Source organism: Bison bison, unplaced genomic scaffold (assembly GCF_000754665.1).
Source record: "Bison bison bison isolate TAMUID 2011002044 unplaced genomic scaffold, Bison_UMD1.0 scf7180017864145, whole genome shotgun sequence".
In the NCBI taxonomy this organism is placed as follows: Eukaryota; Metazoa; Chordata; class Mammalia; order Artiodactyla; family Bovidae; genus Bison; species Bison bison.
Genome location: NW_011494717.1, coordinates 1,293,292 through 1,317,361, shown reverse-complemented (window position 1 = coordinate 1,317,361; position 24,070 = coordinate 1,293,292). Strand labels below are relative to the sequence as shown.

At 40.9% G+C, this 24,070-nt stretch overlaps 2 protein-coding genes across 2 annotated transcripts; both read left to right on the top strand.

Moving 5' to 3' along the window:
• The first annotated feature begins 818 nt into the window (after nt 1-818).
• LOC104989006 (cytosolic 5'-nucleotidase 1B-like) lies at nt 819-14,732 on the top strand. Its single transcript, XM_010840517.1, has 9 exons — nt 819-889; nt 2,937-3,026; nt 4,157-4,294; nt 5,793-6,296; nt 6,587-6,754; nt 7,848-7,977; nt 9,413-9,535; nt 9,940-10,124; nt 14,368-14,732. The coding sequence occupies exons 1-9, from the start codon at nt 857-859 to the stop codon at nt 14,689-14,691; spliced, it is 1,695 nt and encodes a 564-aa protein (XP_010838819.1). The 5' UTR covers nt 819-856; the 3' UTR covers nt 14,692-14,732.
• Nucleotides 14,733-17,543: 2,811 nt separating this feature from the next.
• On the top strand, nt 17,544-22,494 carry RDH14 (retinol dehydrogenase 14 (all-trans/9-cis/11-cis)). Its single transcript, XM_010840518.1, has 2 exons — nt 17,544-18,040; nt 21,438-22,494. The coding sequence occupies exons 1-2, from the start codon at nt 17,648-17,650 to the stop codon at nt 22,053-22,055; spliced, it is 1,011 nt and encodes a 336-aa protein (XP_010838820.1). The 5' UTR covers nt 17,544-17,647; the 3' UTR covers nt 22,056-22,494.
• Nucleotides 22,495-24,070: the final 1,576 nt, after the last annotated feature.

Genomic DNA, 24,070 nt, shown 5'->3' with positions numbered 1-24,070 from the left:
CCAACTATCTAGAAGACCTCTGGAGAACTTTGATTAAAGCTGTCAGAACTTCTCCTGTCTCAGTCCATGATGGCTTGACAATATCAGATAGACATGGCACATGTCTCTGACCTAAAAGCAGAACCATAAGTGAAGAACATTATTGGACCTTATACACCAGAGTCAGGGACTGGATTTTACATATTCTTCTCTGTGTGTACACAAGAGGGACAGATGTATGTTTAGATGTTTCGGGATGGGGCAAACACCAGGCAAAACAGTGAAAGTGTCATTCTGCCACACTATGTCTATCCACATTAAGTACTTTAACTTAATGAATGGACGTGGCCTTGCCATTGTGAAAGATACACCAAATACTGAAGCTACACTCAAGCGTAGAACAGGTCTCAGCGGTTAAAAATAGTCTCCAGATTTTCAGAAAGTTCTCCAAAGTGTGTCAGGATAAATAGTAAGAAATGATCAGGCCCACAAATGAGTCTGCCATTCATTTTGGCAGTACCAGAAAATGTACACCCACAAACGGGATTGATAGGATGAGTAACTTAGAAATATTAGACAGATTTAAAAAGAAGGAATCAGTAATGCTGATGATGATATTAAACATTTGAACATTGTTTAGACATTGATTCATAAAAACCCAGACAATGGTTATGAATGGATGCACTCAAATAAATACTATTTCTTTTTTTAAAAAGTCACATATTCACAGAGTCAGCTGGTTACTATGGAATCACATATGATGTCATAAATTTGACATTCTAAATGCAAACCTAAACTGAGCAACAGAAACAACAGGAAATGGAGCTGGGGAGAAGAAAACCTACATAACAACAAAAGAATATCAGTAGTTAGAGAAATGAGTCAAACATCTCTGAAACAGAAAAAGAAGGTCAGTGAATTGAATGTCCTAGAATCTTGCCAAAGAACTGAGGAAACATAGATGTCAGCCCATCCTTTTCTGAGGGGCAATGTTTTGCAGCAATCAAATTTCAGAGGATGACCACACACAGAAACAAAAGGAGAGGTAAAGAATATGGAGAGTGGAGGAAAAGGAGCTGAAAGCATGTGGTGTAAGTCCAACCAATAATCAGCATTCATTGAGCAGATGCTCATACGCGAGTGGTAAGAGGTGAAACACAGTTGCTATCTTTGAAGAATGCACAGCCTAGTAGGAAAGAGAATACATAAACAAAGTTCAATTTGGCGCTCAGTAAAAGTGTGTACACAAGACACAGGCAACACGGAGGAATGTTTAACACTGGGAACTTCTCCCAGGTCATGCTGAGCTTAGCTCTGAAGAACACTGAGGGGAAAAGGAGGTTTTAAGAAAATAAGGGTGGTATACAGACAAATACAAGTCATTTGGCATAAATAGAACAGAGATAAGATGTAGAGTGGAGGGTATACAAGTTACAGGTAGACAGGATACAGCATGAGTCTCTTGTCTCTCTAACCAAGCGAATGAAGAATGCACCTGAAAATAAAGCATCAGTAGATTTATATTTTATAAATATCATAAATAAATCGAGTAGATAGACCTAGAAGTTGAGAGGATTTGAGGCCATAAAATCTGGTTAAAAGCTGTATTTTAAGATTACATGTCCATAATGATCTAAAGGCCTAGAACAAGGCAATGGTAAAAGAAATGGAGAAGAGGGACTGGATTCAAATATCTTTTGGAGTTAGAAGTGGCGGGATTTTATGGTGGTGGTGGTGGTGTGTGTGTGTTTGGGGGCACGGTGACAAAAAGATTTTAGGATTAGTTCTAGGAATGCACAGCTATGCCATTCTCTTCAGACACAGACTCAATCACTCAACTCGAGATTTTTCGTGAGTGCAAGACACAGAGCATAAAGAGATTAACAGACTGCCCTTGAAAACCTCAATTTATGCTGGAAGTTGAGCTCCTTAAACAGATAAATAATATTAATCTTGACTGCATTATAGTTACTGAATTGGCAGGAAGCAATAGAAATACTGGTCCAGTAAAATAGTATTTCCTGCAATTAAAAATAAAAAAAAAATTGAATAGATGTCCATGAAATAAGTTATCATCTTGTGTTTTCCTGCATGGCCTTCCCTATTAGTTTATTGATAAGAAACCTCTTTTCACTCTTGATGCTATGAATAGTTAGATGATACAGATAGAACACATGCCTATTGATTGATTTCTATAGGATTAAGGTCTTTGATTTTAAAAATCTATTATTGATGAGGCTCAGATCTACAGAAAATTGGTTTATGGAAAAAAAAAAAAAAGAGAGAAGTTTCAATTCTACATGGCAAATGAAAAAGTTCCATAAGAAGCAACCTTCTGAGTAATGGGGAAAAAAATGTTCTGTGTAAGCAACTCCACACTTAATTCTAAGTGCTACTGACCTCTGGGAAATTATCCCAAAGCATTTCCCCCGTTATCATTTTTCAAATGATAAATGCATCATGTTTCGAAATCTATTGGGCTTTCTTGGTGGCTCAGTCAGTAAAGAATCCATCTGAAATGCAGGAGAATGCCTGTAAAGCAAGAGACCCAGGTTCAGTTTCTGGGTCAGGAAGATCCCCTGGAGAAGGAAATGGCAACCCACTCCAGTACTCTTGCCTGGGAAATCCCATGGACAGAGAAGCCTGCTGGGCTACAGTCCATGGGGTCACAAGAGTCAGACGAGTCAGACACGACTTAGCAACTAAACTACCACCACCTCAAATCTATACATCAACAAATTTCTATATTAAAAATTTGTTCGTATAGTTCTCTGATATGTATTCTTTTTACTCACGCTTGTTAGAACAGGGGAAAAAATAATATCTAAAATCTATATTTTTTGATAATGGCAAGGAGACAAATTCTAATTCTTATTTATCCTTTCATTCCCCATACCCAAAGTTTCTAATGTCCCTGAGGTAAAAAATTAATAAACATTCTTTGTTTCCATGTCAAGAATGAGACTGGATCGAGGTACTCAAAAGACAGCCTAGAAGGAGACAAATCTAGAAAGGATTCTGAGAAATCAGTTCGTCTGACCACTCAGGTGAGCTGACCTCTTTAGAGTTGGTGAGAAAATTAAAGAGTAGAGAGCATAACAAAAAATATTAGGGGGCAGTGGAGTTTGGGGAGAAAAGACCAAGCTATCAAGATGTGCATTAAGGGATACCTAATGCCCTTGTGGAGAGGTCGAGAAAAACCTAGGAGAAGCTAGCTGGTCCCTGCCTCCCAGTCCAGTCCACATCCCAGTCTTCATACAGAACAAGTGGTATAGAAACCTCTGCTCAGCCTAAGGGAAGAGACTGGTCTATGTTCAAATCAGGGAGGGAAGGGGAGTCTGGCCATCACATTGACCATTTTCTGCACCATCTTTCAGATGAGGCGTGCAGTCATACCGAATCACTCGCTGAGATGTTGCTCCATGCGGGGTCACCCGTCGTGTAGACGCTGCCTTTGTGCAGCTGAGGGAAAAGTACTTCTTAGCCCCTGCCGCACAATACGTATTTATATTCACATGTGCCTGTTGTGGGAACAGGGCCGGCAGATCACGATGATCAGGGTGAGCAGAGATCAAACTATTGATTTTGGAGGGGAGCCACAGGCAATCTGGGTGAGGGGAAGGATACGGGAATAGAAATGTCCACTTGCCTCTCCATGGTCTCCTCCATCCTGTTCCTCCCAAAGGGAGTGCTAGAGGGCGCTATTCCTTCTCCTGCAGTGCCTGGAGCCCTGCGGCAGCCTTAACCAGGTACCAGCTGCTTTCATCTTTGCAGTCTGGTCAAAAGTGCTGGAGATGTCTTTTCAGCATCTGCTAACAGGCTTATCCTTAAGGAAAGATGTGGGGAAAAGGGAGGAAGAATGCTCAACTCTACTAAGCTTCGCATAAGACTCTTAGAGTCACAGGTGAAAAAACATGAGATATCAGATTTGCTTCTTGGTTTTGGATGCCCTTCCAGGTAGATTCCCACTTCATAGATCCTCACAGAAGTTAGGATTCAATCAGAGCTAGAAAAATACACAAGGGCTAAGGCTGAATTACAGGTTATAGAGGGCAGGGACCTTCTCACTGATCACTGCCATATTTAGCTCAACATGGCTATTTCATCAGCACATGTGTGGAAGGACAGGGGGTGGGGGTGGGGTATTACACTTCTGGGTCTCTTCTCTCCTCAAAAGGGATCACAAGAATTAACTTTGCCGAAGTCAGACTCTCGAGGGTACGTAGTGCGAAATCAGTGGTCTCGAACTTCACGGAGCCCATCCACAAGACCTCCATCAGCAGAGGAGTCCAGAAGCAAGAACACCAGTCTTAAGGTAGAGATGGGCATGAAAGGGAAGAGCACATTGCAGAATAATAGTAATAATAACAGCAATGTGCCAGGCCCTGTTCTGTGTATTTTATATCTTTCAGCTAATTAGTGTCACACACTCCCACCCCCACTAATCCCCAGCGTAAGGAAACGGAAACACAGAGTCACCTAAGATTTCTCATTAGTAATGCCCACAGAACTAAATCAAAACTTAGAGTCTCTAGGTCTCTAAACAGCTCCCTGAATGATTAAACTCCATGGTTTCTCCTTCCTTACTTCACACATTTAAAAACTATTCATTGAGTACTCAAGACTCAGAAGAGGGGGTGAAAAGGTCAACAAAGGAGATAAATTGTTGAAGAATACTAGGCTGTGTGACACTGTGAGCCCTTAACTAGGCCTAGTCACACAAAAGAAAAAGTCTGTCGTGAGATTAAGTTTTTGAATGCAGAGGGTGACCCGGTCCCAGGCACTGGGAGAAACAATCTGTCTATCTTTGTGAGGACTGGCTCAATAATTTAACCAAGAACTTGCCTTTTGAAACTTGTGAAACAGTCACAAAAGCTGGAATGATATATGGATACTTATAATCTCTCTTACACCTTAGTGAAAGAGTCCTTTCTCTAGAAAGATTGCTTCCAGTTTAGGAAGATGATTCTCTCCAGTTGAACTTCCCTGGCACAAGACTCTGAAGGGGAGTCACTTGATTCTCCAGCCTGCCGACCTTCCCTGTATTCGCTGCTTTAACTACAGGGGGCAAAGGTGGAGACACATGCCCCGAGATGATGCTTTATAGAGCCTTCAGTGGTGGGGACTTCTGGTCCAGCCACTCGCTGAGTTAACTGGAGGTGGCAGGTGGAGACAGGGGCAAGCAAGTTCCCTTACTCAAGCCCTCTGTCCTACCTGGAGGTCTCTGACTAAGCAGGTGTATGTGAACAAAGTGACAGAACTTTGCAAAGTGTGTGCCGACTATGTAGGAGCAAGGAAAAATGACCTCCACCCTGTCTACCACAAAAGGAAATGAACAAAGAAAGTGAGAGGGGCTGACAGGGCAGCTGGGGAAAATGAGAGCTGTCTTTGTGTTCACATAACAGAAATATCTAACATTTGGAGCCCCTTAAGCCCTATTTAAGGGCTTCCCTCATAGCTCAGTCGGTAAAGAATCTGCCTGCAATGCAGGAGACCCAGGTTCGATTCCTGGGTTGGGAAGATCCCCTGGAGAAGGAAATGGCAGCCCACTCCGGTATTCTTGTCTGGAGAATCCCTAGAGGAGCCTGGCAGGCTACAGTCCATAGGGTCGCAAGAGTTGGACACGACTTAGCGACTAAATTACTACTACTACTACTAAGCCCTATTTAAAAGAAGCTGAGATGAACCAGGATCCATGTAAGAGCTAGGAATGGAACAGACAGAAGGGACAGCTCCTTGATGCCAGCTGGGCAGAGAGGAGTACAGGGACCCTAAGCAAGCATGGAACCCAGAGGCCCACTTTCTTGTTCCAGCTCCCCAATAGCTCCACGACCTCCCGGACTTCCTCCACCTCCCCTAGCCATCAAGAGTCACCGAAACAGCTGTCAGCACAGCCCTCACCAACCACGCAAAACATGCCACTCGACTCACGGAATTCCATGTCCCCGGAGGCCCAGCTGCAGACCACGTCCCGGCGCACCACCAAGTCTGAGAATCCTGACACCTGGTCTCACAGCACGGGGCGGGAGATGCGAGAGAGCCGGGATAAGAGAGAGTCCCGGGACACGCGAGACATGTCCCGCTCCCGGGACTCGCACGATTCCAGGGACACACACCAGCGGGAATACTCGCGCACGCCTCCCTCCGAATGGAAATCCTATACTCAGCGCAGGATGCTGTACCCCTCTCAGATGGACCACGACTGTGTGTCCGAACTGGCCAGGAAACAAGAGGAAGAGGAGGACGAGGATGAGGCCTACTGGGCATCCGTGAGAACACTGTATGAGAAGACACCCAACTGCTCGCGCCCCAGGCCGGTGAGCAGGGCCTGCCTCCCCTGGGCACCCGGGTTTATCCCCACGCAGCCCAGCTCTGAGGCCTAGCTCCTCTCCGTGGTGCAGGGAAGCTCACTCAGGCCACTGCTTCTCCTCCCTAAACCTGCCCCTCTGCACTGTAGACACCAGGATCCCATTCTTGGCTGTCTCCAGCATCCCAGTCCTCCAAGCCAGGACCACCTATTTGCTTCCCACCCTACCCTGGCATGAGCTCTATTCCTGACCCCTTTGTATCTGTGTGACTGTCCTCCTGTTGGTGCCCCTCTCTGCAGCCCAAACCCAAGCATGCCATCACTGTTGCTGTGTCATCCGGGGCACTCTTCAACATGATGGACAGCAGGAAAATCTATGATGAAGAGGGTCTGGAGAAATACATGGAGTATCAGCTTACCAACGAGAATGTCGTCTTGACCCCAGGGCCGGCCTTCCGCTTTGTCAAGGTACTCTGCAAAGCTGTCTCTGGCCCTCCAGGACTTTAGAGGGCAGGCAAGGACCCATGCCAACCCTTAGGATCTCATCCAGTTTTCCTTATCATTCCTAGGCTACCTTTGTCATTCTTGCCATTTGCAAGTTGACCCTAGGTCACTTTGTATTTTCAAAGAAACTTCAACACTGTTGAGGGAGGGACTGCAGCCCGAGGTTTGGAACTCTGAGCCCAAATCCTGAGATCTGTAACAGAAACGATCATTCCCTCCACAGAAGGAGCAATAACCAGAAGCAATAGTGAGTTTACAATTCCAAGTAGGAGAAATGAAACACCCCATTCAAATACGATGAAATTCACATTAGCTTCTCCTGCCCCAAACACAGCACATTAAAAAAAGTCAAGATGCTCTTGGCACTTAGGGGCATGATTTTAATAGAGAAAGTAATCTTGGAATTTGCACTAAAATGTATAGCACTTCTAGCTCTGATCCCCTATACAGCTTATACAAATATGATACAATAACATCATAACCAGGCAGAAACAAATGACACCTCTGCTAGTTGTAAGTAGAAAGTAGTTATGGAGCATAGTGGAATCATTGGAGGAAACCACAAACCTATTCTGAAGACTCACATTTAAAAAATAGACAAAATGCTGTCTTTGGCGGCACTTGTGCTAAAATTGGAACAATACAGAGACCATTAACATGGCCTCTGTGCAAGGATAACATGAGAACTCTTGAGGCAGCCTATATGTTTCACAATAAAAAATAATCATCAGATGATCAAAAAAGGCAGGTTTTATGAATCAAAAACAAAAATAGACAAACCCTAAAAGGGTTAGCCTGATCTTATGTCTACCTCACAGAAATAATTCTAGTAAACCAAAACATCACCCATCTTTCAATAAACATTTGCTGAGGTCCTTTGTATGAGAGGCTGAAAATACTGAAATGAATGGCATAACCCTGCCTTAAAGGAGCCACAATCTCTCAGGGAAGAGTCTTCGGAGCTTGAATTGGACACCTAAGGGATCCGTTCCCTCCAGACCCCCGATGCCCACCTTGCCTGGCCCTCCTCACACACGTCCGTGTTTGTAACCTGCAGGCACTGCAGCATGTCAACTGTAGACTCCGTGAGCTGTATCCTGATGAACAGGACTTATTTGATATTGTACTGATGACTAATAACCATGCCCAAGTGGGAGTGCGGCTTATAAACAGCGTCAATCACTACGGTAAGTAAAATAAATACCGTGTGGAGGAACAGCTTGCTGCTCTGGAAGAGAGAAGCCATGTTATTTTGCTCGCCGTGGCCTAACTAATGCAGCCTCTTTGATACTGACACCCCCTTCTGCGTGAGAATGTTTATTTGCCTATGTCAGAACAAGAGAGGCCATGTTCATTTTTAACTTCAGCCCAGAGTCGGGCCCAAAGCTCTGGACTTAACTTGTCAAGTGTGAATTTCAAAGTCTTAATCCCAGGCCCTGCAATATATTTCTCTGTTTTACGTTTTTCACTTCTGAACTTGACTTCAAGGAGCCGTCAGCCTAGGGCTTTCTCTGTGTGATCAGACTTCTTGCTCACCACAGATGCATGTTAAAGGTTTTAAGGTTTTTACCTTTCCTTTCCACTCTTAACATCTGACTCTCCCCGGCTGCTTGCCCCATACATCAAATTCATACCCATGCCAGCAAAACTGTCTTTATTCCTTTACAGGGAAAATTTGTTTGACACTAGACTCTTCATGACATCTCCATCAGTGTGTTAGAGAGTTTCAAGGGAGGTCCCCATTTTTCCTCTTATGAATTTACCTGACTTATGTGGAGACCTTTAGCCTATTTGCTAAGTGACATGTTCAGTCTTACGGGTATGTCCAAGAAAAAATAAGATTTAAATTTGGTAAAACGATTATCCTTTAATTAAAAATAAATAAACTTAATTTAAAAATACTTTTATTACTAAATATAAAATTACTTTCTAGACAGTCCGTGCCAATTCATACTTTCATCCATAGTGTATGTAAGTGCCTATTTTACAGACTTCTCACCAGCATCTAGTGTTTTTTTAAAAACTTTGGTTGATTCAGAAGGCATTTAAAGGTCTATTAATTTTTAGTCTGATAATGACCTCATTTAAAATTTCAAGTCAAGAGAGACAATTTCAGACCTTTTGTTCTTCAGTTTTAGGGAAATAGTTTAAACCCTATCACTACTGACTATTACATTGTATTGTTACTAAGAAAATATGGAAATGGTACTTAAAAATAGAGCCACATCTCAGGTGGCCCTCTCATCAAGTGAGGAGGCTATAGCTGAAGTAAAGGTGCACTCTTCTAGCCTAGACAAGAGTCAATGTTATCTAGTGGGCTTAAACAAGTACTTATGTCTCAGTCTCCTTTTCTATAATGAGGATAATAATGCCTGCCATCTCAGTTGTTGTGACAGTAAACTGGCGTGGCCTATCTGGACATACTTCATAAATTATTATGCAGCAGACATACCTACTATTATATAAAATAGCTGAGACATTTTTCAATATTGGTACTATGAACATAATTCTAAAATTTCTCTAGGCACTCAGTTATTCTGAAGGCAGCTTTAATTTGCATTTCCAGTAAGCATGCTGTCTTTAACTTGCTGCCATAACAAAGTCTTTCTTGCCTGATAATAGGATTACTAATTGACCGCTTCTGTCTGACTGGAGGAAAAAGCCCCATTGGCTATTTGAAGGCATATCTTACCAACTTGTATGTTTCTGCGGATTCTGACAAAGTACTAGAAGCAATACAAGAAGGTATTCCTTGGTTTTTTCTTTCTCGTTAATAAAGAAGTCTCACTAGTGTTTCCTTGAGCTCCAGTGATTATGTTGTTTACATCACTGTCACTGGATTTTCTGCTAAGGTGTTTCCACAAGTGGAAGCCCCTAAGTTTGTCTGTTAGAGCTTTGACCTTCCTTGAGGTGGACGTCTTCGGTGATTGTCCTACACCCATTTTACACCCTCCCATCCCTTATAGCAACAGAGGCAGCTCAAAGACAGCTCGTTTGAGATGTGTGGTTGTGAAGAGGAGTTGAGTTGTCAGGTAATAGCCAGAGAGGAAATTCAAGGTCTGGGAGGACTATTCTTAGTTTTGTTTTTAAATAGTAGACCCTAAAACTCATGGGCCTAAGACTGTTTATTAATTCCAATGGTCTGCCAGGGATCGCCTCCGCAACGATGTATGAAGGCGCCAAGGACATGTCTTACTGCGACACACAGCTCCGTGTGGTCTTTGATGGGGATGCCGTCCTCTTCTGTGAGGAGCCTGAACACAGTACCAAGGATCACGGGCTGGACAAATGCTTCCAACATGAAGCCCTAGCAGACAATAAGCCTCTTGGTCAGGTAGGTTCAGTGAAAGCTGCTTTATTTTGATCTACTTATTTTCCAACATATAGATATAGTTATTTCTTCACTGTTTTATAAATTTTTTTAGGCACTTCTCACTTCTTATCCTTTGTAGCCTTCTCTCTTTCTTTCATGAACTCCTCATTTTAAAGCTGCCAACGTTTTTTTTTTTTTTTTTTTTAGTGTTCTTTTATCCTTTTGGAAATGTTTCTATCCTCTCCCCATGATAAAGAGTTCATCTCCTCCAAATTATAAGTAAAGAAAGAGAGGTAATACAGCTTACAAATTAGCCAATTCTACATAATAAGTTCTCAAAATAGTAAGATCATTTCCAGCCAGTCAGTAAACTTGTTGAATCTCTCATCCATGACCTCAGACTCCATGAAGGCATAACATGATTGAGAAAAATCTGCAAAACTGAGAGTTTGAATCCAGTCAAATAATGAGCCTCAAACAAGTGCAAACTATGAACAATGAATCAAACTGAAATTAAAATTTTAGGTTTGGGGAAATCAATCCATGAAATGAAGTGTTAAAGTTGTGGTCTAAAATAAACAAAACCTACAACTTCGAAACAACAATAGATCATTCAGGTTTAACCTGTGAATCTTACCAAGACCTTTTTTTAATTGGCATTTTTTTCTCAGCTCTTCTTGAACTTAAGATGTACTTAAATATTATTAGTTTTATTACATTTATAAAACTATGAAGAGACTAGTTGAAAGCTGAATGTTTTACTAACTTACCGCACATTACAGCTCAAGTGATATTTAAATTCTATGTGTTCATGTGTGTGTTTAACTTCATAGTCCCTTCCTAAATAGCTTGTTTAGAAGTCTTGAGCTCATGTCAAGAAGTTGTTCAGTGTTAACAAAGTTTACTAATAAAAGGAATACCCTTTGTTATAATTGACATGCTTGCTTTGCTGAAATTTAGAGCCAATTGTATATTAACCTTTAAATATTATTAAAATGTACAAGATCTCTAAAAAATAGCATTTAAAAATTCTGAAAATAATTATTTCAAGATAATCTTAAAACACCATTTTTCCTCATCCCCGGGAAACAATCAAACTTTCTTTTAGATTCTGTACTTATCAGTTCCTTTTTTCCATATTTTAAATCATTTTCCCATTAAACAATTGTGAAGCTCAACACTGGTTATTGGAGAAATACCCAATGAATTTTATTAAGCATACTTGTTTCCATAATATGGTCCTTCTGAAGGTGGAAAAATATGCTACTTTTCACATAGAAAGGGTAGCTCTTCTATAAAGACCAGACTTTGCCAGATGTTTCCACTGATGGGAAAGAAGTTATGAGGTATGATTCCTAACTATGATTTTCAATTATGTTGGCCGTGGGGCTTGTGGTTTGGTCATAACAATGTCCAATTGTCTCAAATGGAGGAGATCTGAGGGTCACCAGCAAATGGGACAGCTGGACAGGATTAATTTATCCACTCTCATTGTCTCCTGATTTGATATCTGTCTCATTTCACCATTCTAGAATAGTGATCTCTGTGTATGTGTGTGCGCACACATGCATATGGGTGTGTATGTGTCTGTTTTAATCAGAGTTGTTGAGGTGTACTTCATATACAGTATAATTCATCATTTTTAGTGCATGGTTCTGAGGGTTTGGCAAACATACATGTACAGACATGAAACCATGATCGAACTCAAAATACTAACAAAATTCACTTGTGTTTCTTTGTAAGTCATTGTACTCCCTCTCTTTAGGATCTGTCAACCACTAATCTGATTTCTGTCCCTAATGTTTTGCCTCTTCAGGTATCATATAAATGGAGCCCCAAAGGATGCAGTCTTTTGAATTTGATTTATTTTACTTCAAATGATGCATTTGAGATTCATTCATGTCATTCGTGTATCAGTAGTGCATTCCTTTTTACGCTGAGTATTAGCCTTTTCTACGGAGAAGGCAATGGCAACCCACTCCAGTACTCTTGCCTGGAAAATCTCAGGGACAGAGAAGCCTGGTAGGCTGCAGTCCATGGGGTCACTAAGAGTCAGACTCGACTGTGTGACTTCACTTTCACTTTTCACTTTCCTGCATTGGGGAGGGAAATGGCACCCCACTCCAGTGTTCTTGCCTGGAGAATCCCAGGGATGGGGGAGCCTGGTGGGCTGCTGTTTATGGGGTCTCACAGAGTCGGACACAACTGAAGCGACTTAGCAGCAGCAGAGGCAGCCTGTTCTATGGATGAACCACATGTTCTTAACAATTTACCTACTGGAGAATATTTAGGTCATTTCCAGTTTTGGGACATTAATAAATAAAGCTACTTTAAGCGTTTTCACACAGAATTCTGTGTAACATAAAATCTCATTTCTCATAGGTAAATACCTTAGAGTAAGATTTCTAGGTCACAGGATAAATATATGTTTAACTTTAAGGAAACTATTTTCCAAAGTGGTCATACCACTTTGCATTTCCATGAGAGATCTTTTACTCTGCATCCTTGCCAGTATTTGGTGATGTCAGTTGTTTTTCATCTGTTTGTTTTAAGCTGTTTGGTGGTTACATAATAGCACCTCATTGTGATTTTAATTTGCATTATCCTAATGACAAATGATATTGAACATTTTATTAAGTGCTTATTTGCCATTATATGTATTCTTTGGCAAAAAATTTCTGTTCAGATCTCTTGCTCATGTGAATTGGGTTGTTTTTCATTTTATTATTGAGTTCTGAGAGTTCTTTATATATTCTGGGTACAAGTCCTTTATCATATATTTCTTTGCAGATATTTTCTCTCAGTCTGTGCTTGTTTTTAATTTAAATATTGTTCAGTGTCCTTCAATTAGCAGAAACTTATTTGTTGCTGTTGTTAAGTTACTCAGTTGTGTCCAACTCTTTGAGACCCCATGGACTGTAGCCTGCCAGTCTCTCTGTTCATGAGATTTCCCAAGCAAGAATACTGGAGTGGGTTGCCATTTCCTTCTTCAGAGGATCTTCCTGATTCAGGGATCAAACCTGGGTCTCCTGCACCGTAGGCGAATTCTTTACCATCTGAGCCACCAGGGAAGCCTCAGATTAAAATCTACCATCTTCCTATTTTTTGGATTTGTTTCATCTTGAGTTAACTTTAATTTTTTTCCTTTTATTATTTTCGCTTTTTAACTTATTGTACATGGGGGCTCCCCAGGTGGAACAAGTGGTAAAGAATCTGCCTGCCAATGCAGGATATATAACAGACACAGGTTCAGCCCCTGGGTTGGGACAATCCCCTGCAGGAGGAAATGGAAACCCACGCCAGTATTCTTGCCTGGAGAATCCCATGGACAGGGTAGTCTGGAGGGCTGTGGTCCATGGCGTCACAAAGAGTCAGACACAACTGAAGTGACTTAGCACTTGTTGTACATATTGTATGTTTTTAGGCTTCCTAAAATTGCATAACCATTAATGATTTATTACTCACGTTAGATTTTATAGTAGTTAGCATCAGATATATAATATACAACCTTAATTAATAACAGTCTACTTTCATAATAATATTATGCCACATCATGTATAACGGAAGAATCTTACAATAGTACGCTCTTAATTCCTCCCTCTCATGTTTTGTGATACGGTCATACATTTTAATTTCACCTATGCTATAAACTCAAGTTTTGTTTTAAAAATTAAGACTTTATGATTGTATCACATAGCAAAATCCAATTCTCTGTCCTGTGCTAGAGGTACAGCTAAAAGTAAGTGTTCAGAAAGGTTGAAGATAAAAGTAAGTGTGAAGTAGGGTATATATAAATTACAGTAAATATAGACAAGATTGGATTCAAACCCTGAAGAAACTGAACAAGATAGAAAAGTACACTTTATATAAATATTAAAATGTACAATTCTACAAAAATAAATAAATTTAAAAAGTAGTGTTTTTGGTTCAGTTCTAAGCTAAACTGTAGAGTAACCCCATTTTCCCATGGATAGTTTATGTCTGTTGCCCTGGTTCAACTTTTTACAGAAGCTTCTTTCACTCTTAAAATGTGTGTGTTCAAATGATAAATTATATGGCCATCCTATTTTGTATTCTAAGAATGCAAGGATGGTTCCATACAAGGAAATATAATCACAATAAACGAAAGAGTTTCAGCAATGTATTACTGGTCTATACTGCATGCTTCATGCAGTATTACACGTTTCTTATAAATATCTGCTTTTTTAGCATTCACTTCCTTTTGCTCCATGGATGACAGCTGTGACATATGTTCCTTTTGCAGGGTCCCTTGAAAGGCTTTATGGAAGATTTAGGCAGACTGCAAAAGAAGTTTTATGCCAAAGACGAACGGTTATGTTGCCCTATCCGGACCTACCTGGTTACAGCCAGGAGTGCAGCCAGTTCAGGCGCCCGCGTGCTGAAAACCCTTCGCCGCTGGGGTCTAGAAATAGACGAAGCTCTTTTCCTTGCTGGAGCCCCCAAAGGTCCCATTTTGGCAAAGATAAGGCCCCATCTCTTCTTTGATGATCATATGTTCCACATTGAAGGGGCACAGAAATATGGTACCACCACAGCTCATGTACCTTATGGAATTAGTCAAAAGTGAACAATTAGGGATGGGGAGGAGAAATAAAGCATCGAGTCTGGTATTACGGAATCATCTGTGGATCCCTAGGGTAATTAGGTATTTAAGTAGACTAGACCTCACAACTTTGTTAATTTGCAAAGGTTTTCTCTTGAGTTTTCAAAAACATTTTGAACTCTCAGGTTACCTTCAAGCTATTTCCATTTGAGCTGTCAATGCTGTTGATAACATTGCAACTACCTCTGTGTATAAGTCATAGTGATGACTCTTTAGAGTAAGTTTAGAACTTGCAAAAGGGCTATGTCAGAAGCCTACTTAGTTTTACAAAGCATTGCTCATTTTTGGATGTTGGTAGCTAGAATGAATCATTACCCATCATTGTTATAGAATAGTGGGTCTTCACAAGTGGAAAGATAGGGGTTAAGTACACTCTTGAAAACTGGAGCTTTTTAGTCTGTTGTCCCTGCCTTTCTATCAGTGCAAAAATGAAAATACCACTCTACCTGCCTGAGTATACCGATTTTGATATTGTTCATTCAGAAATAAAGAAGCTAGTTATTCATACAAGTTACTTTCATCCAAGATGAGTTCCAGACAGAGCATCCTAGAATCTTTGAAGCTTATTTGGTGGATTCATTGCCTCTGGACTGCATGGCTTCATATTTGAAGTCTCTGGCTTTCGTTCTGGCAGGTAGGTCCAACGTTTGTACGAGGAAAGAAGTCTTGGCTACCACTTCAAAATGTGACAGTAAGTGTAGTTTCCTAGCTTCATTGTTGTCATTCTTTTGTGATTTACGTTTACAAAAAAAAAAAAGCATTGATTGGTTAGTAATCATAATCTACTACAATGTTAGAAACAATGAGCTGGTTATTTTCAATGGTTACTTTATTTTTCATCAAAGCAAACTTCATGACATTATCACCTTCCTTTTTTTTTTTTTTTTTTTTTTGTAATCAGTGAAGAACCTAACACTCAAAAAGATTAAATAGTTTGACCGGGAATGTACAGGTAATAAATGGTAGGACTAAGATTCAAATTCAGATCTCACTTCAAAAGCTATATGCTATTTCCCTTCCTCATACCCTCTCTTGCTCCTTCTACTCCATTTCTTCTCTACCCCACCCACATATTCCATACCTAGTTCTATTAAATCAGACCGCTGCTGACACAGACTTTTTGATCTGCTTCCTAACTGGATGTAAGCCAGTCTAAAATAATATCGGTCATTATGCTTTCTGAGTACCTACTGTTTTCTCTGCATTACCCAATAATAAGGCCACAAGACAGACTCAGATACTATCCCATCCCATCCTATTTAACAATCCCTTAGAAAAAATCAAATGTACAAGTTCAAATACCCAACACCAGAGGGTTAATAGTCTTCAGTGCCAACTGAGGTTGAAGCAGAGATCTATATGGGCTGGAAGTTGTCAGGAAATGAAGGTGGGCTTTGAAGGATGGGAAGATGTGGAAGGAGAGAAAGGAAGAGAGAGAGGAAACATGTGCTCCTGGCTCAGTGAGTTGGAGAGGCAGCATCAAGTTACAGGTAAGGTGGAATAAAGGCCTCCCTTTCAAGACTGTTGTTCCTGGTGCTCATCCCATCTCTGAGCTCCATTCTCAGCACTCAATAAGAAAATACCTTCTGGCATCCTACCCGTTTGCTCTTTGTATTAATATTATGCCTTTGGTTGCATGTTATATCCTTCCCAAATATAAGGAAGTGGAGGAGGGATTATCAAAATCATCTGTGGAGTGTAGTTCAAATTATAAAGGTTGTGTGTCTCATCTTTTGTCCTAAAGATTCTAGAATGGGGGCAGGCAGGGAGGTCTCTGTCCCAGAGAGTAGGCACCCTGAGGGCAGAAATAGGACCCTATTTCCTTGTGACTCCACAGGGCACTGGGCCTGGCACATGCTAGATGGGTGAGTAGATAAATGTATTCCAGCTTAAGGGTAACCTGGCCTAAAGTTTGAAGTTTGCAGCTCAAAGATGTATCTCTGTGGCAATAGCCACCCCCACCTCCCTCATTTTTGAAGCATTTTACAATGTAAAAAACACTTTCACTTCCTTGTTACATTTAATATCCTCTGCAAACAGGAAAGAAGACACTTGTGGATGAGCCTGTAAGTCTATATGTACAGTCAGTCCAAGCTTTCCACCGTGTATCTCTCTCAGTGTCCCATAAGACCATCTGAGGATGACTTTTTATACAGTGATCAATGCTAAATAGTCTTCCATTCCCAGATCAGCCGCATCAGAATCACCTAGGAACCTGTTAGAAATGCAAAGTCTCAGGTTCTATCTTGGCTTCTAATGAATTCGAAACGCTAGTGCCTGGGCCCTGAAATTTCTGTTTTTACATGTCCTGTGGGTGATTCCGATGCAACGCCGAAGTCTGAGAACCGCAGATCTATTCTGTTTCTAACTGATTCATGCTGCTTAAGTTCTTAGCATCAGCTATGGGGGTCGGGGGGTGGGAAGCGTTTCCTCAGACTTCAGTTCCACAGGGACCATCCTCCAGAGAATGAAGGTAAACTGAACTGAGGGTTAACAAGTCCCAGGTGTCCTAAACGGAAAACACAGTAAACTAGCCCTAAATTGTGGGATTTGCAAAGCAGCCTAAAAAGAGATTCGTAAGTTCAAAGTAGTCATTAGGCATCCCACAGGCAAGGCCACCACCACTCTGGGATTTCCGTGGGCAGTGGCCTCAGGAGTCTGAAAATCTAAGGACCTGAGGTCATCCTCCTCTAGCGATGGGAGCCCATTCCACCGAGGCACCACAAACGCCGGACTCTCTTAGCCAATCAGGTGCCCTCGGAAAGGAGACTACAAGTCCCAGCATGCCCCACGCCGCCTTCAGGAGACGACGAACCGCGTGCCCAGTGTCCTTTGCGTACAGGTGGCCGGCTTTGGACCTGGCAAGCCGCGACCCCGGAAGTCCCGCGCAGGGGCCGGTGGGCCCTCGGCCCCGGTGGCTATGGCAGTGGGTACCGCGGCAGCGTTACTGGCTGCACTAGGTGGGATCCTGTGGCTAGCCGCCCGGCGGTTTGTGGGATCCAGCGTCCAGCGGCTGCACCAAGGCAGGGACTCCGGCCTCATGCGCGGGAAGACTGTGCTGATCACGGGGGCGAACAGCGGCCTGGGCCGCGCCACAGCGGCCGAGCTGCTGCGCCTGGGGGCTCGAGTGATCATGGGCTGCCGGGACCGCGAGCGCGCCGAGGAGGCGGCGGGCCAGCTCCGTCGCGAGGTCTGCCCGGTGGGAGGCCCCGACTCGGGGCCCAACTCCGGCGGTGCCGGCGAGCTCGTCGTCAAGGAGTTGGACCTCGCCTCGCTGAGCTCCGTGCGCTCCTTCTGTCAGGAGATGCTCCAGGTGTGGGGCTTGGGGCACCTTCTGGAGATCCGCGACCGGCTATTGTGGGGGGTCTCGACGGACAGGGCGGGGCCTGGAGGGCCGTGGGTTGAACGAGGAAAGGACCGCCCACAGTCGAGGGGGTGTGACCTTGGGAATGACCGAGGCTAGGGGTAGAAATGATCGAGTGATGGAGGCGGCTGGGGAATTGAAAGCTGGAAAAATTGGTAGGGCAGTCTTCTGTCTTCCAAAAATGTTGAGGGGGAAAAAAAGTGGACCCAAGAGGAAAATAAGTGAATTTCTGAACATTTCCTCTTGCCATGTGAGGACAGCCCAGGAGGAGACACGCCAGTTCTCTGAATTGTTTTTTTCCTGTGTCCCAAGTGACTCTTTTGCACTAAGCCATCTCTCAAAGAGCCTGAGAGCAGATAGGGGAGGTTGCTCGCCAGGGACTTTGGAGCAAGTCTTTTTTTTTTTTTAATTTTCCCCTGCTGGAGTAGGAAGTTGCTCTCTGCCACCAGTGAATTCTTGAGTAGTATCCTTAGCGGGGACTCTGGCCTAATTTCCAAATAGACTGGAGCTTGGAACGCCAGTGGTCACGTGCTCTAAATAGGGACCGAAATAAAAATATCATACCTAGTATTTATTGAAAATGCCTGTGTGCCAGGAGCTGTTCTAAGCATTTCAGATATATATATATATACATATATATATATATACATACACATACACACACACTTATAATTTTTAATGAAATTAAAGTGACTTTGGCTGCTATTGTCATCTGGTCCTCACTGTGATCCTGCGAAGTAGGCATTACTATCCCCATTTTGCATCGTAAGGCTACTAAGGCATAGGTAGGCTAAGTAATTGGCCCAGGATCTCTCTAAAGCCCTTGCTTTTAACCCCTGTACTTCTCTTCTGTGTGCCAGTGAGGTAGAGGATTTCTTTGTATAGATAGTAAATATTACATTGAAATGGATGTCCTCTGCTGAATTTGTGATAGAAGGGTTTCCTGCAGAGGTGACTTGCCAGAGGTCTTCAGAAGAGTGATGTCTAAAATTACCTGGCATAAAAAAAAAGAGCCCATATGAAAAGAAGTCTCCTGGGTCTAGAACAGAAGCTTCATACAGTTCTAATTTTTTCATGATGCCCTTGGGTCAAAACAAAAACTTAGTTTATTCATTAAGTAACTAGGTCCAAACAACCTATTAATTATTTCTGTAACAACAGCTGTTTGGAAAAAAATATATACATAGCTGAAAGAAAAGATACTTTTATTTCATTTTTTAATAACCATAATTATCATAACCATACATATACTATTGGGAAATGTGCATCTGTTCACTGTACCAGCTTGTCGGAATCAGATTGGATTTTGCCACCCTCATTTCTGTTCTCTGCTGATTTTTAACATCGTACTTGCATTTATTACAACTGCTAAACACTCACCTTTGCAAAGATAGGACATCATCAGAAGGAATATAGAATATATTATATTGAATATATCCAATATAAAATGTTGAAGCTGTGCGCCACTTGGAGACTGTAGTTGAGATGTTGAGCAACATATTGTTTTGTTTGCCTTGAAATTTTAAAACACTCCAGATCATCCTGAGAGTTCCTTGTGACTCTTAGGGTTCCTTAATGCACAGTTGGGGAGCTGTTACAGATCTAAAGAGGTGTGTTTCATTTTGTTTTTAGGACTAGTATTACATTATCAAGTAAAACAGGTTTAGAAAATAAGAAGTAATAGTTTATAAGAGATGTTGGAAGGATCAAAAACGGACCTTCCTATTCATTAAAGATGTAGATGGGGCAGCAGTGTATACTTATTCCTTGATACTATGGTTTTTTATTACTTTGAAAAGTAAAGGCACTTGACAAACCAATTAAAAGTTAAGGAAATAAACAGATAACAAAGTTGTTGTCCTTCCTGCTAAGTATGTATTAAGTTCCTTCCTGGCTCTGAAGTTCAGTAGTTCAGTGACTGTAATCAGAATTCAAAAAAAAGGAAGTGTAAATTTCCCACAAGTTGGTATTCTTGGTATTTATCTCATTTATCTTCTAGAACTTAAAAAACAGTAAATGATAAAGTCTTAAAATACACAAGCCCAGCAAAGAATGATGGCTTAGAAATGATTAATACAGGAAACTCTTCCAAAGGATTACTGAAAAGAACACTCCTTTCTTTCCCCCACGGGTGAACTTTTGCCTTCTTTTTGAAGTCGACTATTGGAAAAGCAAAAGGTGCTGAGACAGACAGAATGAGAAATAGTTAATCCTCTGACAGGTAGGCTCTGATAACAGTTGTGAAATTTAACACATTTTTCTTTTCATTTATGTTTGGCAAAAGGACCAGTAATATTTGAAATTTGACCTCAGATTTATATAATTGTGGGTCATCACTGTGTCTTTACACCTGGAACACGTATGTTTTTTTTTTTTTCCTCTGCCTATCAAAAGAGACAGAGGAACCAGGAAAGGATGAGGGAAAGCCACTTTACATTAAGTAAGGAATGAAAAGACTTCCCTTTTGACAGTCTAAATTTTAGGACTTTAATCTGGAGGGATGCAGAAGGATATGATCAAACTGCAGAACTCTAACTGTATAGATCTCCTAAGTTGGGGACCCTTTGAAGCTTGAAAGCTTTTCATATAGGAAAAAAGAACTGTGAATTCTAAAATCATAATAGAGGTCAAAGGTGCTTGTTGGGTCTACCTCCTGTTAGTCTCCTTTTCTGTTATTGTGAGACTTGGTATATCTGATTCATGGTGGTGTTTCTGGTATTTGTATAACTGTAATTTTTGTCTTAATGTTCTTTGATTTATTCATGATGTTCTCTCCAGTCTTAATTTGTATCCCTGATGCTCTCTATTTCTTGGCCCAGTTGTAAGGAAACAACTTGAAGTTGCTCCATCTGCATGGTGCCTTTTACCTTTAGAAAACCAGAGTAAAGCAATCCTGACTTACCCCTGGGAGTGAGCAGTGCTGACCTGTCTTCTGCTGTAGTTCCACTCTTGAGCTCACATTGGTTGTCTCACTTTGGTTTAAAAATCTCAATTAGAAAAGCAGTCTAGCTTACCAGTTAAGAATAGGGCCACTGTGTCAATCTCATCTTCAGATTTTTGTTTGCCACTGAGGAACCCTGTAATACTGGACAGATCACCTAACTTTAGTGCTTTCGTTTGCTTATAGAATTGTTAAGAGTAGATGATAACATGAAAAGCACAAGTCAGGCGCCTCATAAGCATTCAAGTTGTCATCGTCTTTTTTTCTCTCAGTTGTTGAAAACTCATAGAGGCATTTTTTAGAATTTTAGTAGTTTGTGGGAATTTTTCTTTTTTTTTAATTTCATTTTAGGCACGTTTAAGGCCTGTGTTCCTAATTCTGCCGTTCTCTTTTTGCCATTTGAAGGAAGAGCCTAGACTGGATGTGTTGATCAATAATGCTGGGGTCTTCCAGTGCCCTTATATGAAGACTGAAGATGGATTTGAGATGCAGTTTGGCGTGAACCATCTGGGACACTTCCTACTCACCAACCTTCTCCTTGGACTCCTCAAAAGTTCAGCTCCCAGCAGAATTGTGGTCGTTTCCTCTAAACTTTACAAATATGGAGACATCAACTTTGAAGACTTGAACAGTGAACAGAGCTATAATAAAAGCTTCTGTTACAGTCGGAGCAAACTGGCTAACATTCTTTTTACCAGAGAACTAGCCCGCCGCTTAGAAGGCACCAGCGTCACTGTGAATGTGTTACACCCTGGCGTAGTGCGGACTAACCTCGGGAGGCACATACACATCCCACTGTTAGTCAGACCACTTTTCAATTTAGTGTCATGGGCTTTCTTCAAAACTCCAGAAGAGGGGGCCCAGACTGCAGTTTCTTTGGCCTCTTCACCTGAGGTCGAAGGTGTTTCAGGGAGGTACTTTGGGGACTGTAAAGAAGAAGAACTGTTGCCCAAAGCTATGGATGAGTCTGTGGCGAGAAAACTTTGGGATATCAGTGAAGTGATGGTTGGCATATTAAAATAGGGACAAGGAATGGACGAGAGCTGTTTGGAAAACCGGATAGCAGCCCTGTCTTTAGTCAGGAATGGTGTGTCTTGGATCCTTGCTGCTTGAAAATACAATTTTGGTTTTACAATAGTACTGCTAAGAGGTTCATAGAGGTATTTTTAAGTTACTAAGAAGTTATTATTTGGAGAGCATAAAATTTCCCAAAAGATGTTTTAAATATATATAATAAGCATATCAATAATTATGAGTGATATGTTTATGCATGGATTACAAATATTGAAGAATTTAATGACTTGAAATAGATACCTTGAGAAGTTTTTCACATACCTGTGAGTTTTATGGTATATTTAGTGTTAAATATTTTAATGATGATACTGGCTTTTGTGGGGAATAATATGCCTGGTGTGAATGCACAATTCTTACTTGGAATAAATTTATTGATACAGATTCTTAATTGTGTTTTTCTTTAGAAGCTTCACTGAAGTTAGTCCTTTATCATATCACTAGCCTCTACTGATGGTATGGCCAGTGTATTTTCTTCCCACACATTTTGTGCACTGCTTTAAGAAGTAATATTTCTAAAATATTAAAATTTGAAGTATTATTTCTAAAATTTGAAGTATTATTCAAATATAGAAGCTGTGTGGGTAAACCAGATTATAGCAATGCTTTGAGAATGGAGTTCTCAAAGGCTTTTCCTGAAAGAAATTTGTGGAATTCAGTAGTTTATAAGCAATTTCCAGTTAAACTTTTTAATATACTTTTGAGACTCTCCCTCAACTGGCCACAGGCTTACCTTGTACTCTTCACTCAGTGCTGTCCAGTCGAATTTTCTGAAGTGAGGAAATAATTCTGTCTGCACTGTCCAACATGACAGACTCTAGACACATGCACTTACTGAGCACTTGAAATTTAACTAGCAATTTAGTACACTAATTATTTGTTCACAACTCCAATTAGGCAGTTGGGATAGGAGTTATCCAAGGAAATATATTCTTACTAGATTTATTTCCTCAAGAACCAAGTATTGTACCTGATACACAGTACATATTGAATAATGAATTATGTATGAATAAATATTAAAATTAAGTAGGAATATTATAGGCATCAAAAATAATTTTAACTTTGTTTTAACCATCTCATAATATTGGCAAAGTGAATTATGACAGTGAAGAATAGACTGAACTACACAGAATTTAATGACCATTTTGACCAGGAGCAGTCCTGTCCGTAATATCTGGTTACCAGTATCAGTTCTTTTTAAGAAAGGCAGCATCTTCGCAGATGGTATGGAAGGTCTGTTTCCTCTTAGGGCACTGGGTGGTGAATATGAGGAGCACTGAGTGTTTGTATTATCACAGATGTGTCTTTGCAGGTGTCATTATAGCTGCATCGTGTTCTTTGAAATGTATTTTTAAAAAATAATCCTAAAAAAGACCTGCTGAATTCAGAAATACGGGCAGGAAATACATCAGAATGCAACCTGGAAAAATGGAAGCTAATAAATCTGTCCTACACCTTGACTTCATTAAAAAGGAAACTTTTTTTTTTTTTTCATTTAATACCATCTTTTCTGGCTGTATTTTGATACCTGATGCTTTTCAGGGGATTTGGGACTTTTTTGTAAGAGTTGAGCCTTTCAGAGTTCTTATTTGTGGCACCATAATAAAATTGGATATATTAACTTATCATGGAAAACTAGAAACTTGTCTGGAAACACCAACTATTCAGGTCAAATGAGCTGCCATTTGGAAGATGTCCTTCCCACTTGGTGTTCAGTGGACTCAAGGACTAATCACTATAGTAGAACTAGTTAGATTTTGAAGATTATTTAAACCTTTTGCTTTCCTTTCCCCTTTCTGCTGACATTTCTATTTCACTGGACAAGGAAATAAGAAAAAGGCAGTTTTGTTACTGTGATACTCTTAGCAAATTGTTGTTGAGATAAGCATGTAACATGCCATACAATGGAATAATTGATTTGGAAACCCATTGGTTATTGACTTAATCTTTTGAAATGTTGATGTCTG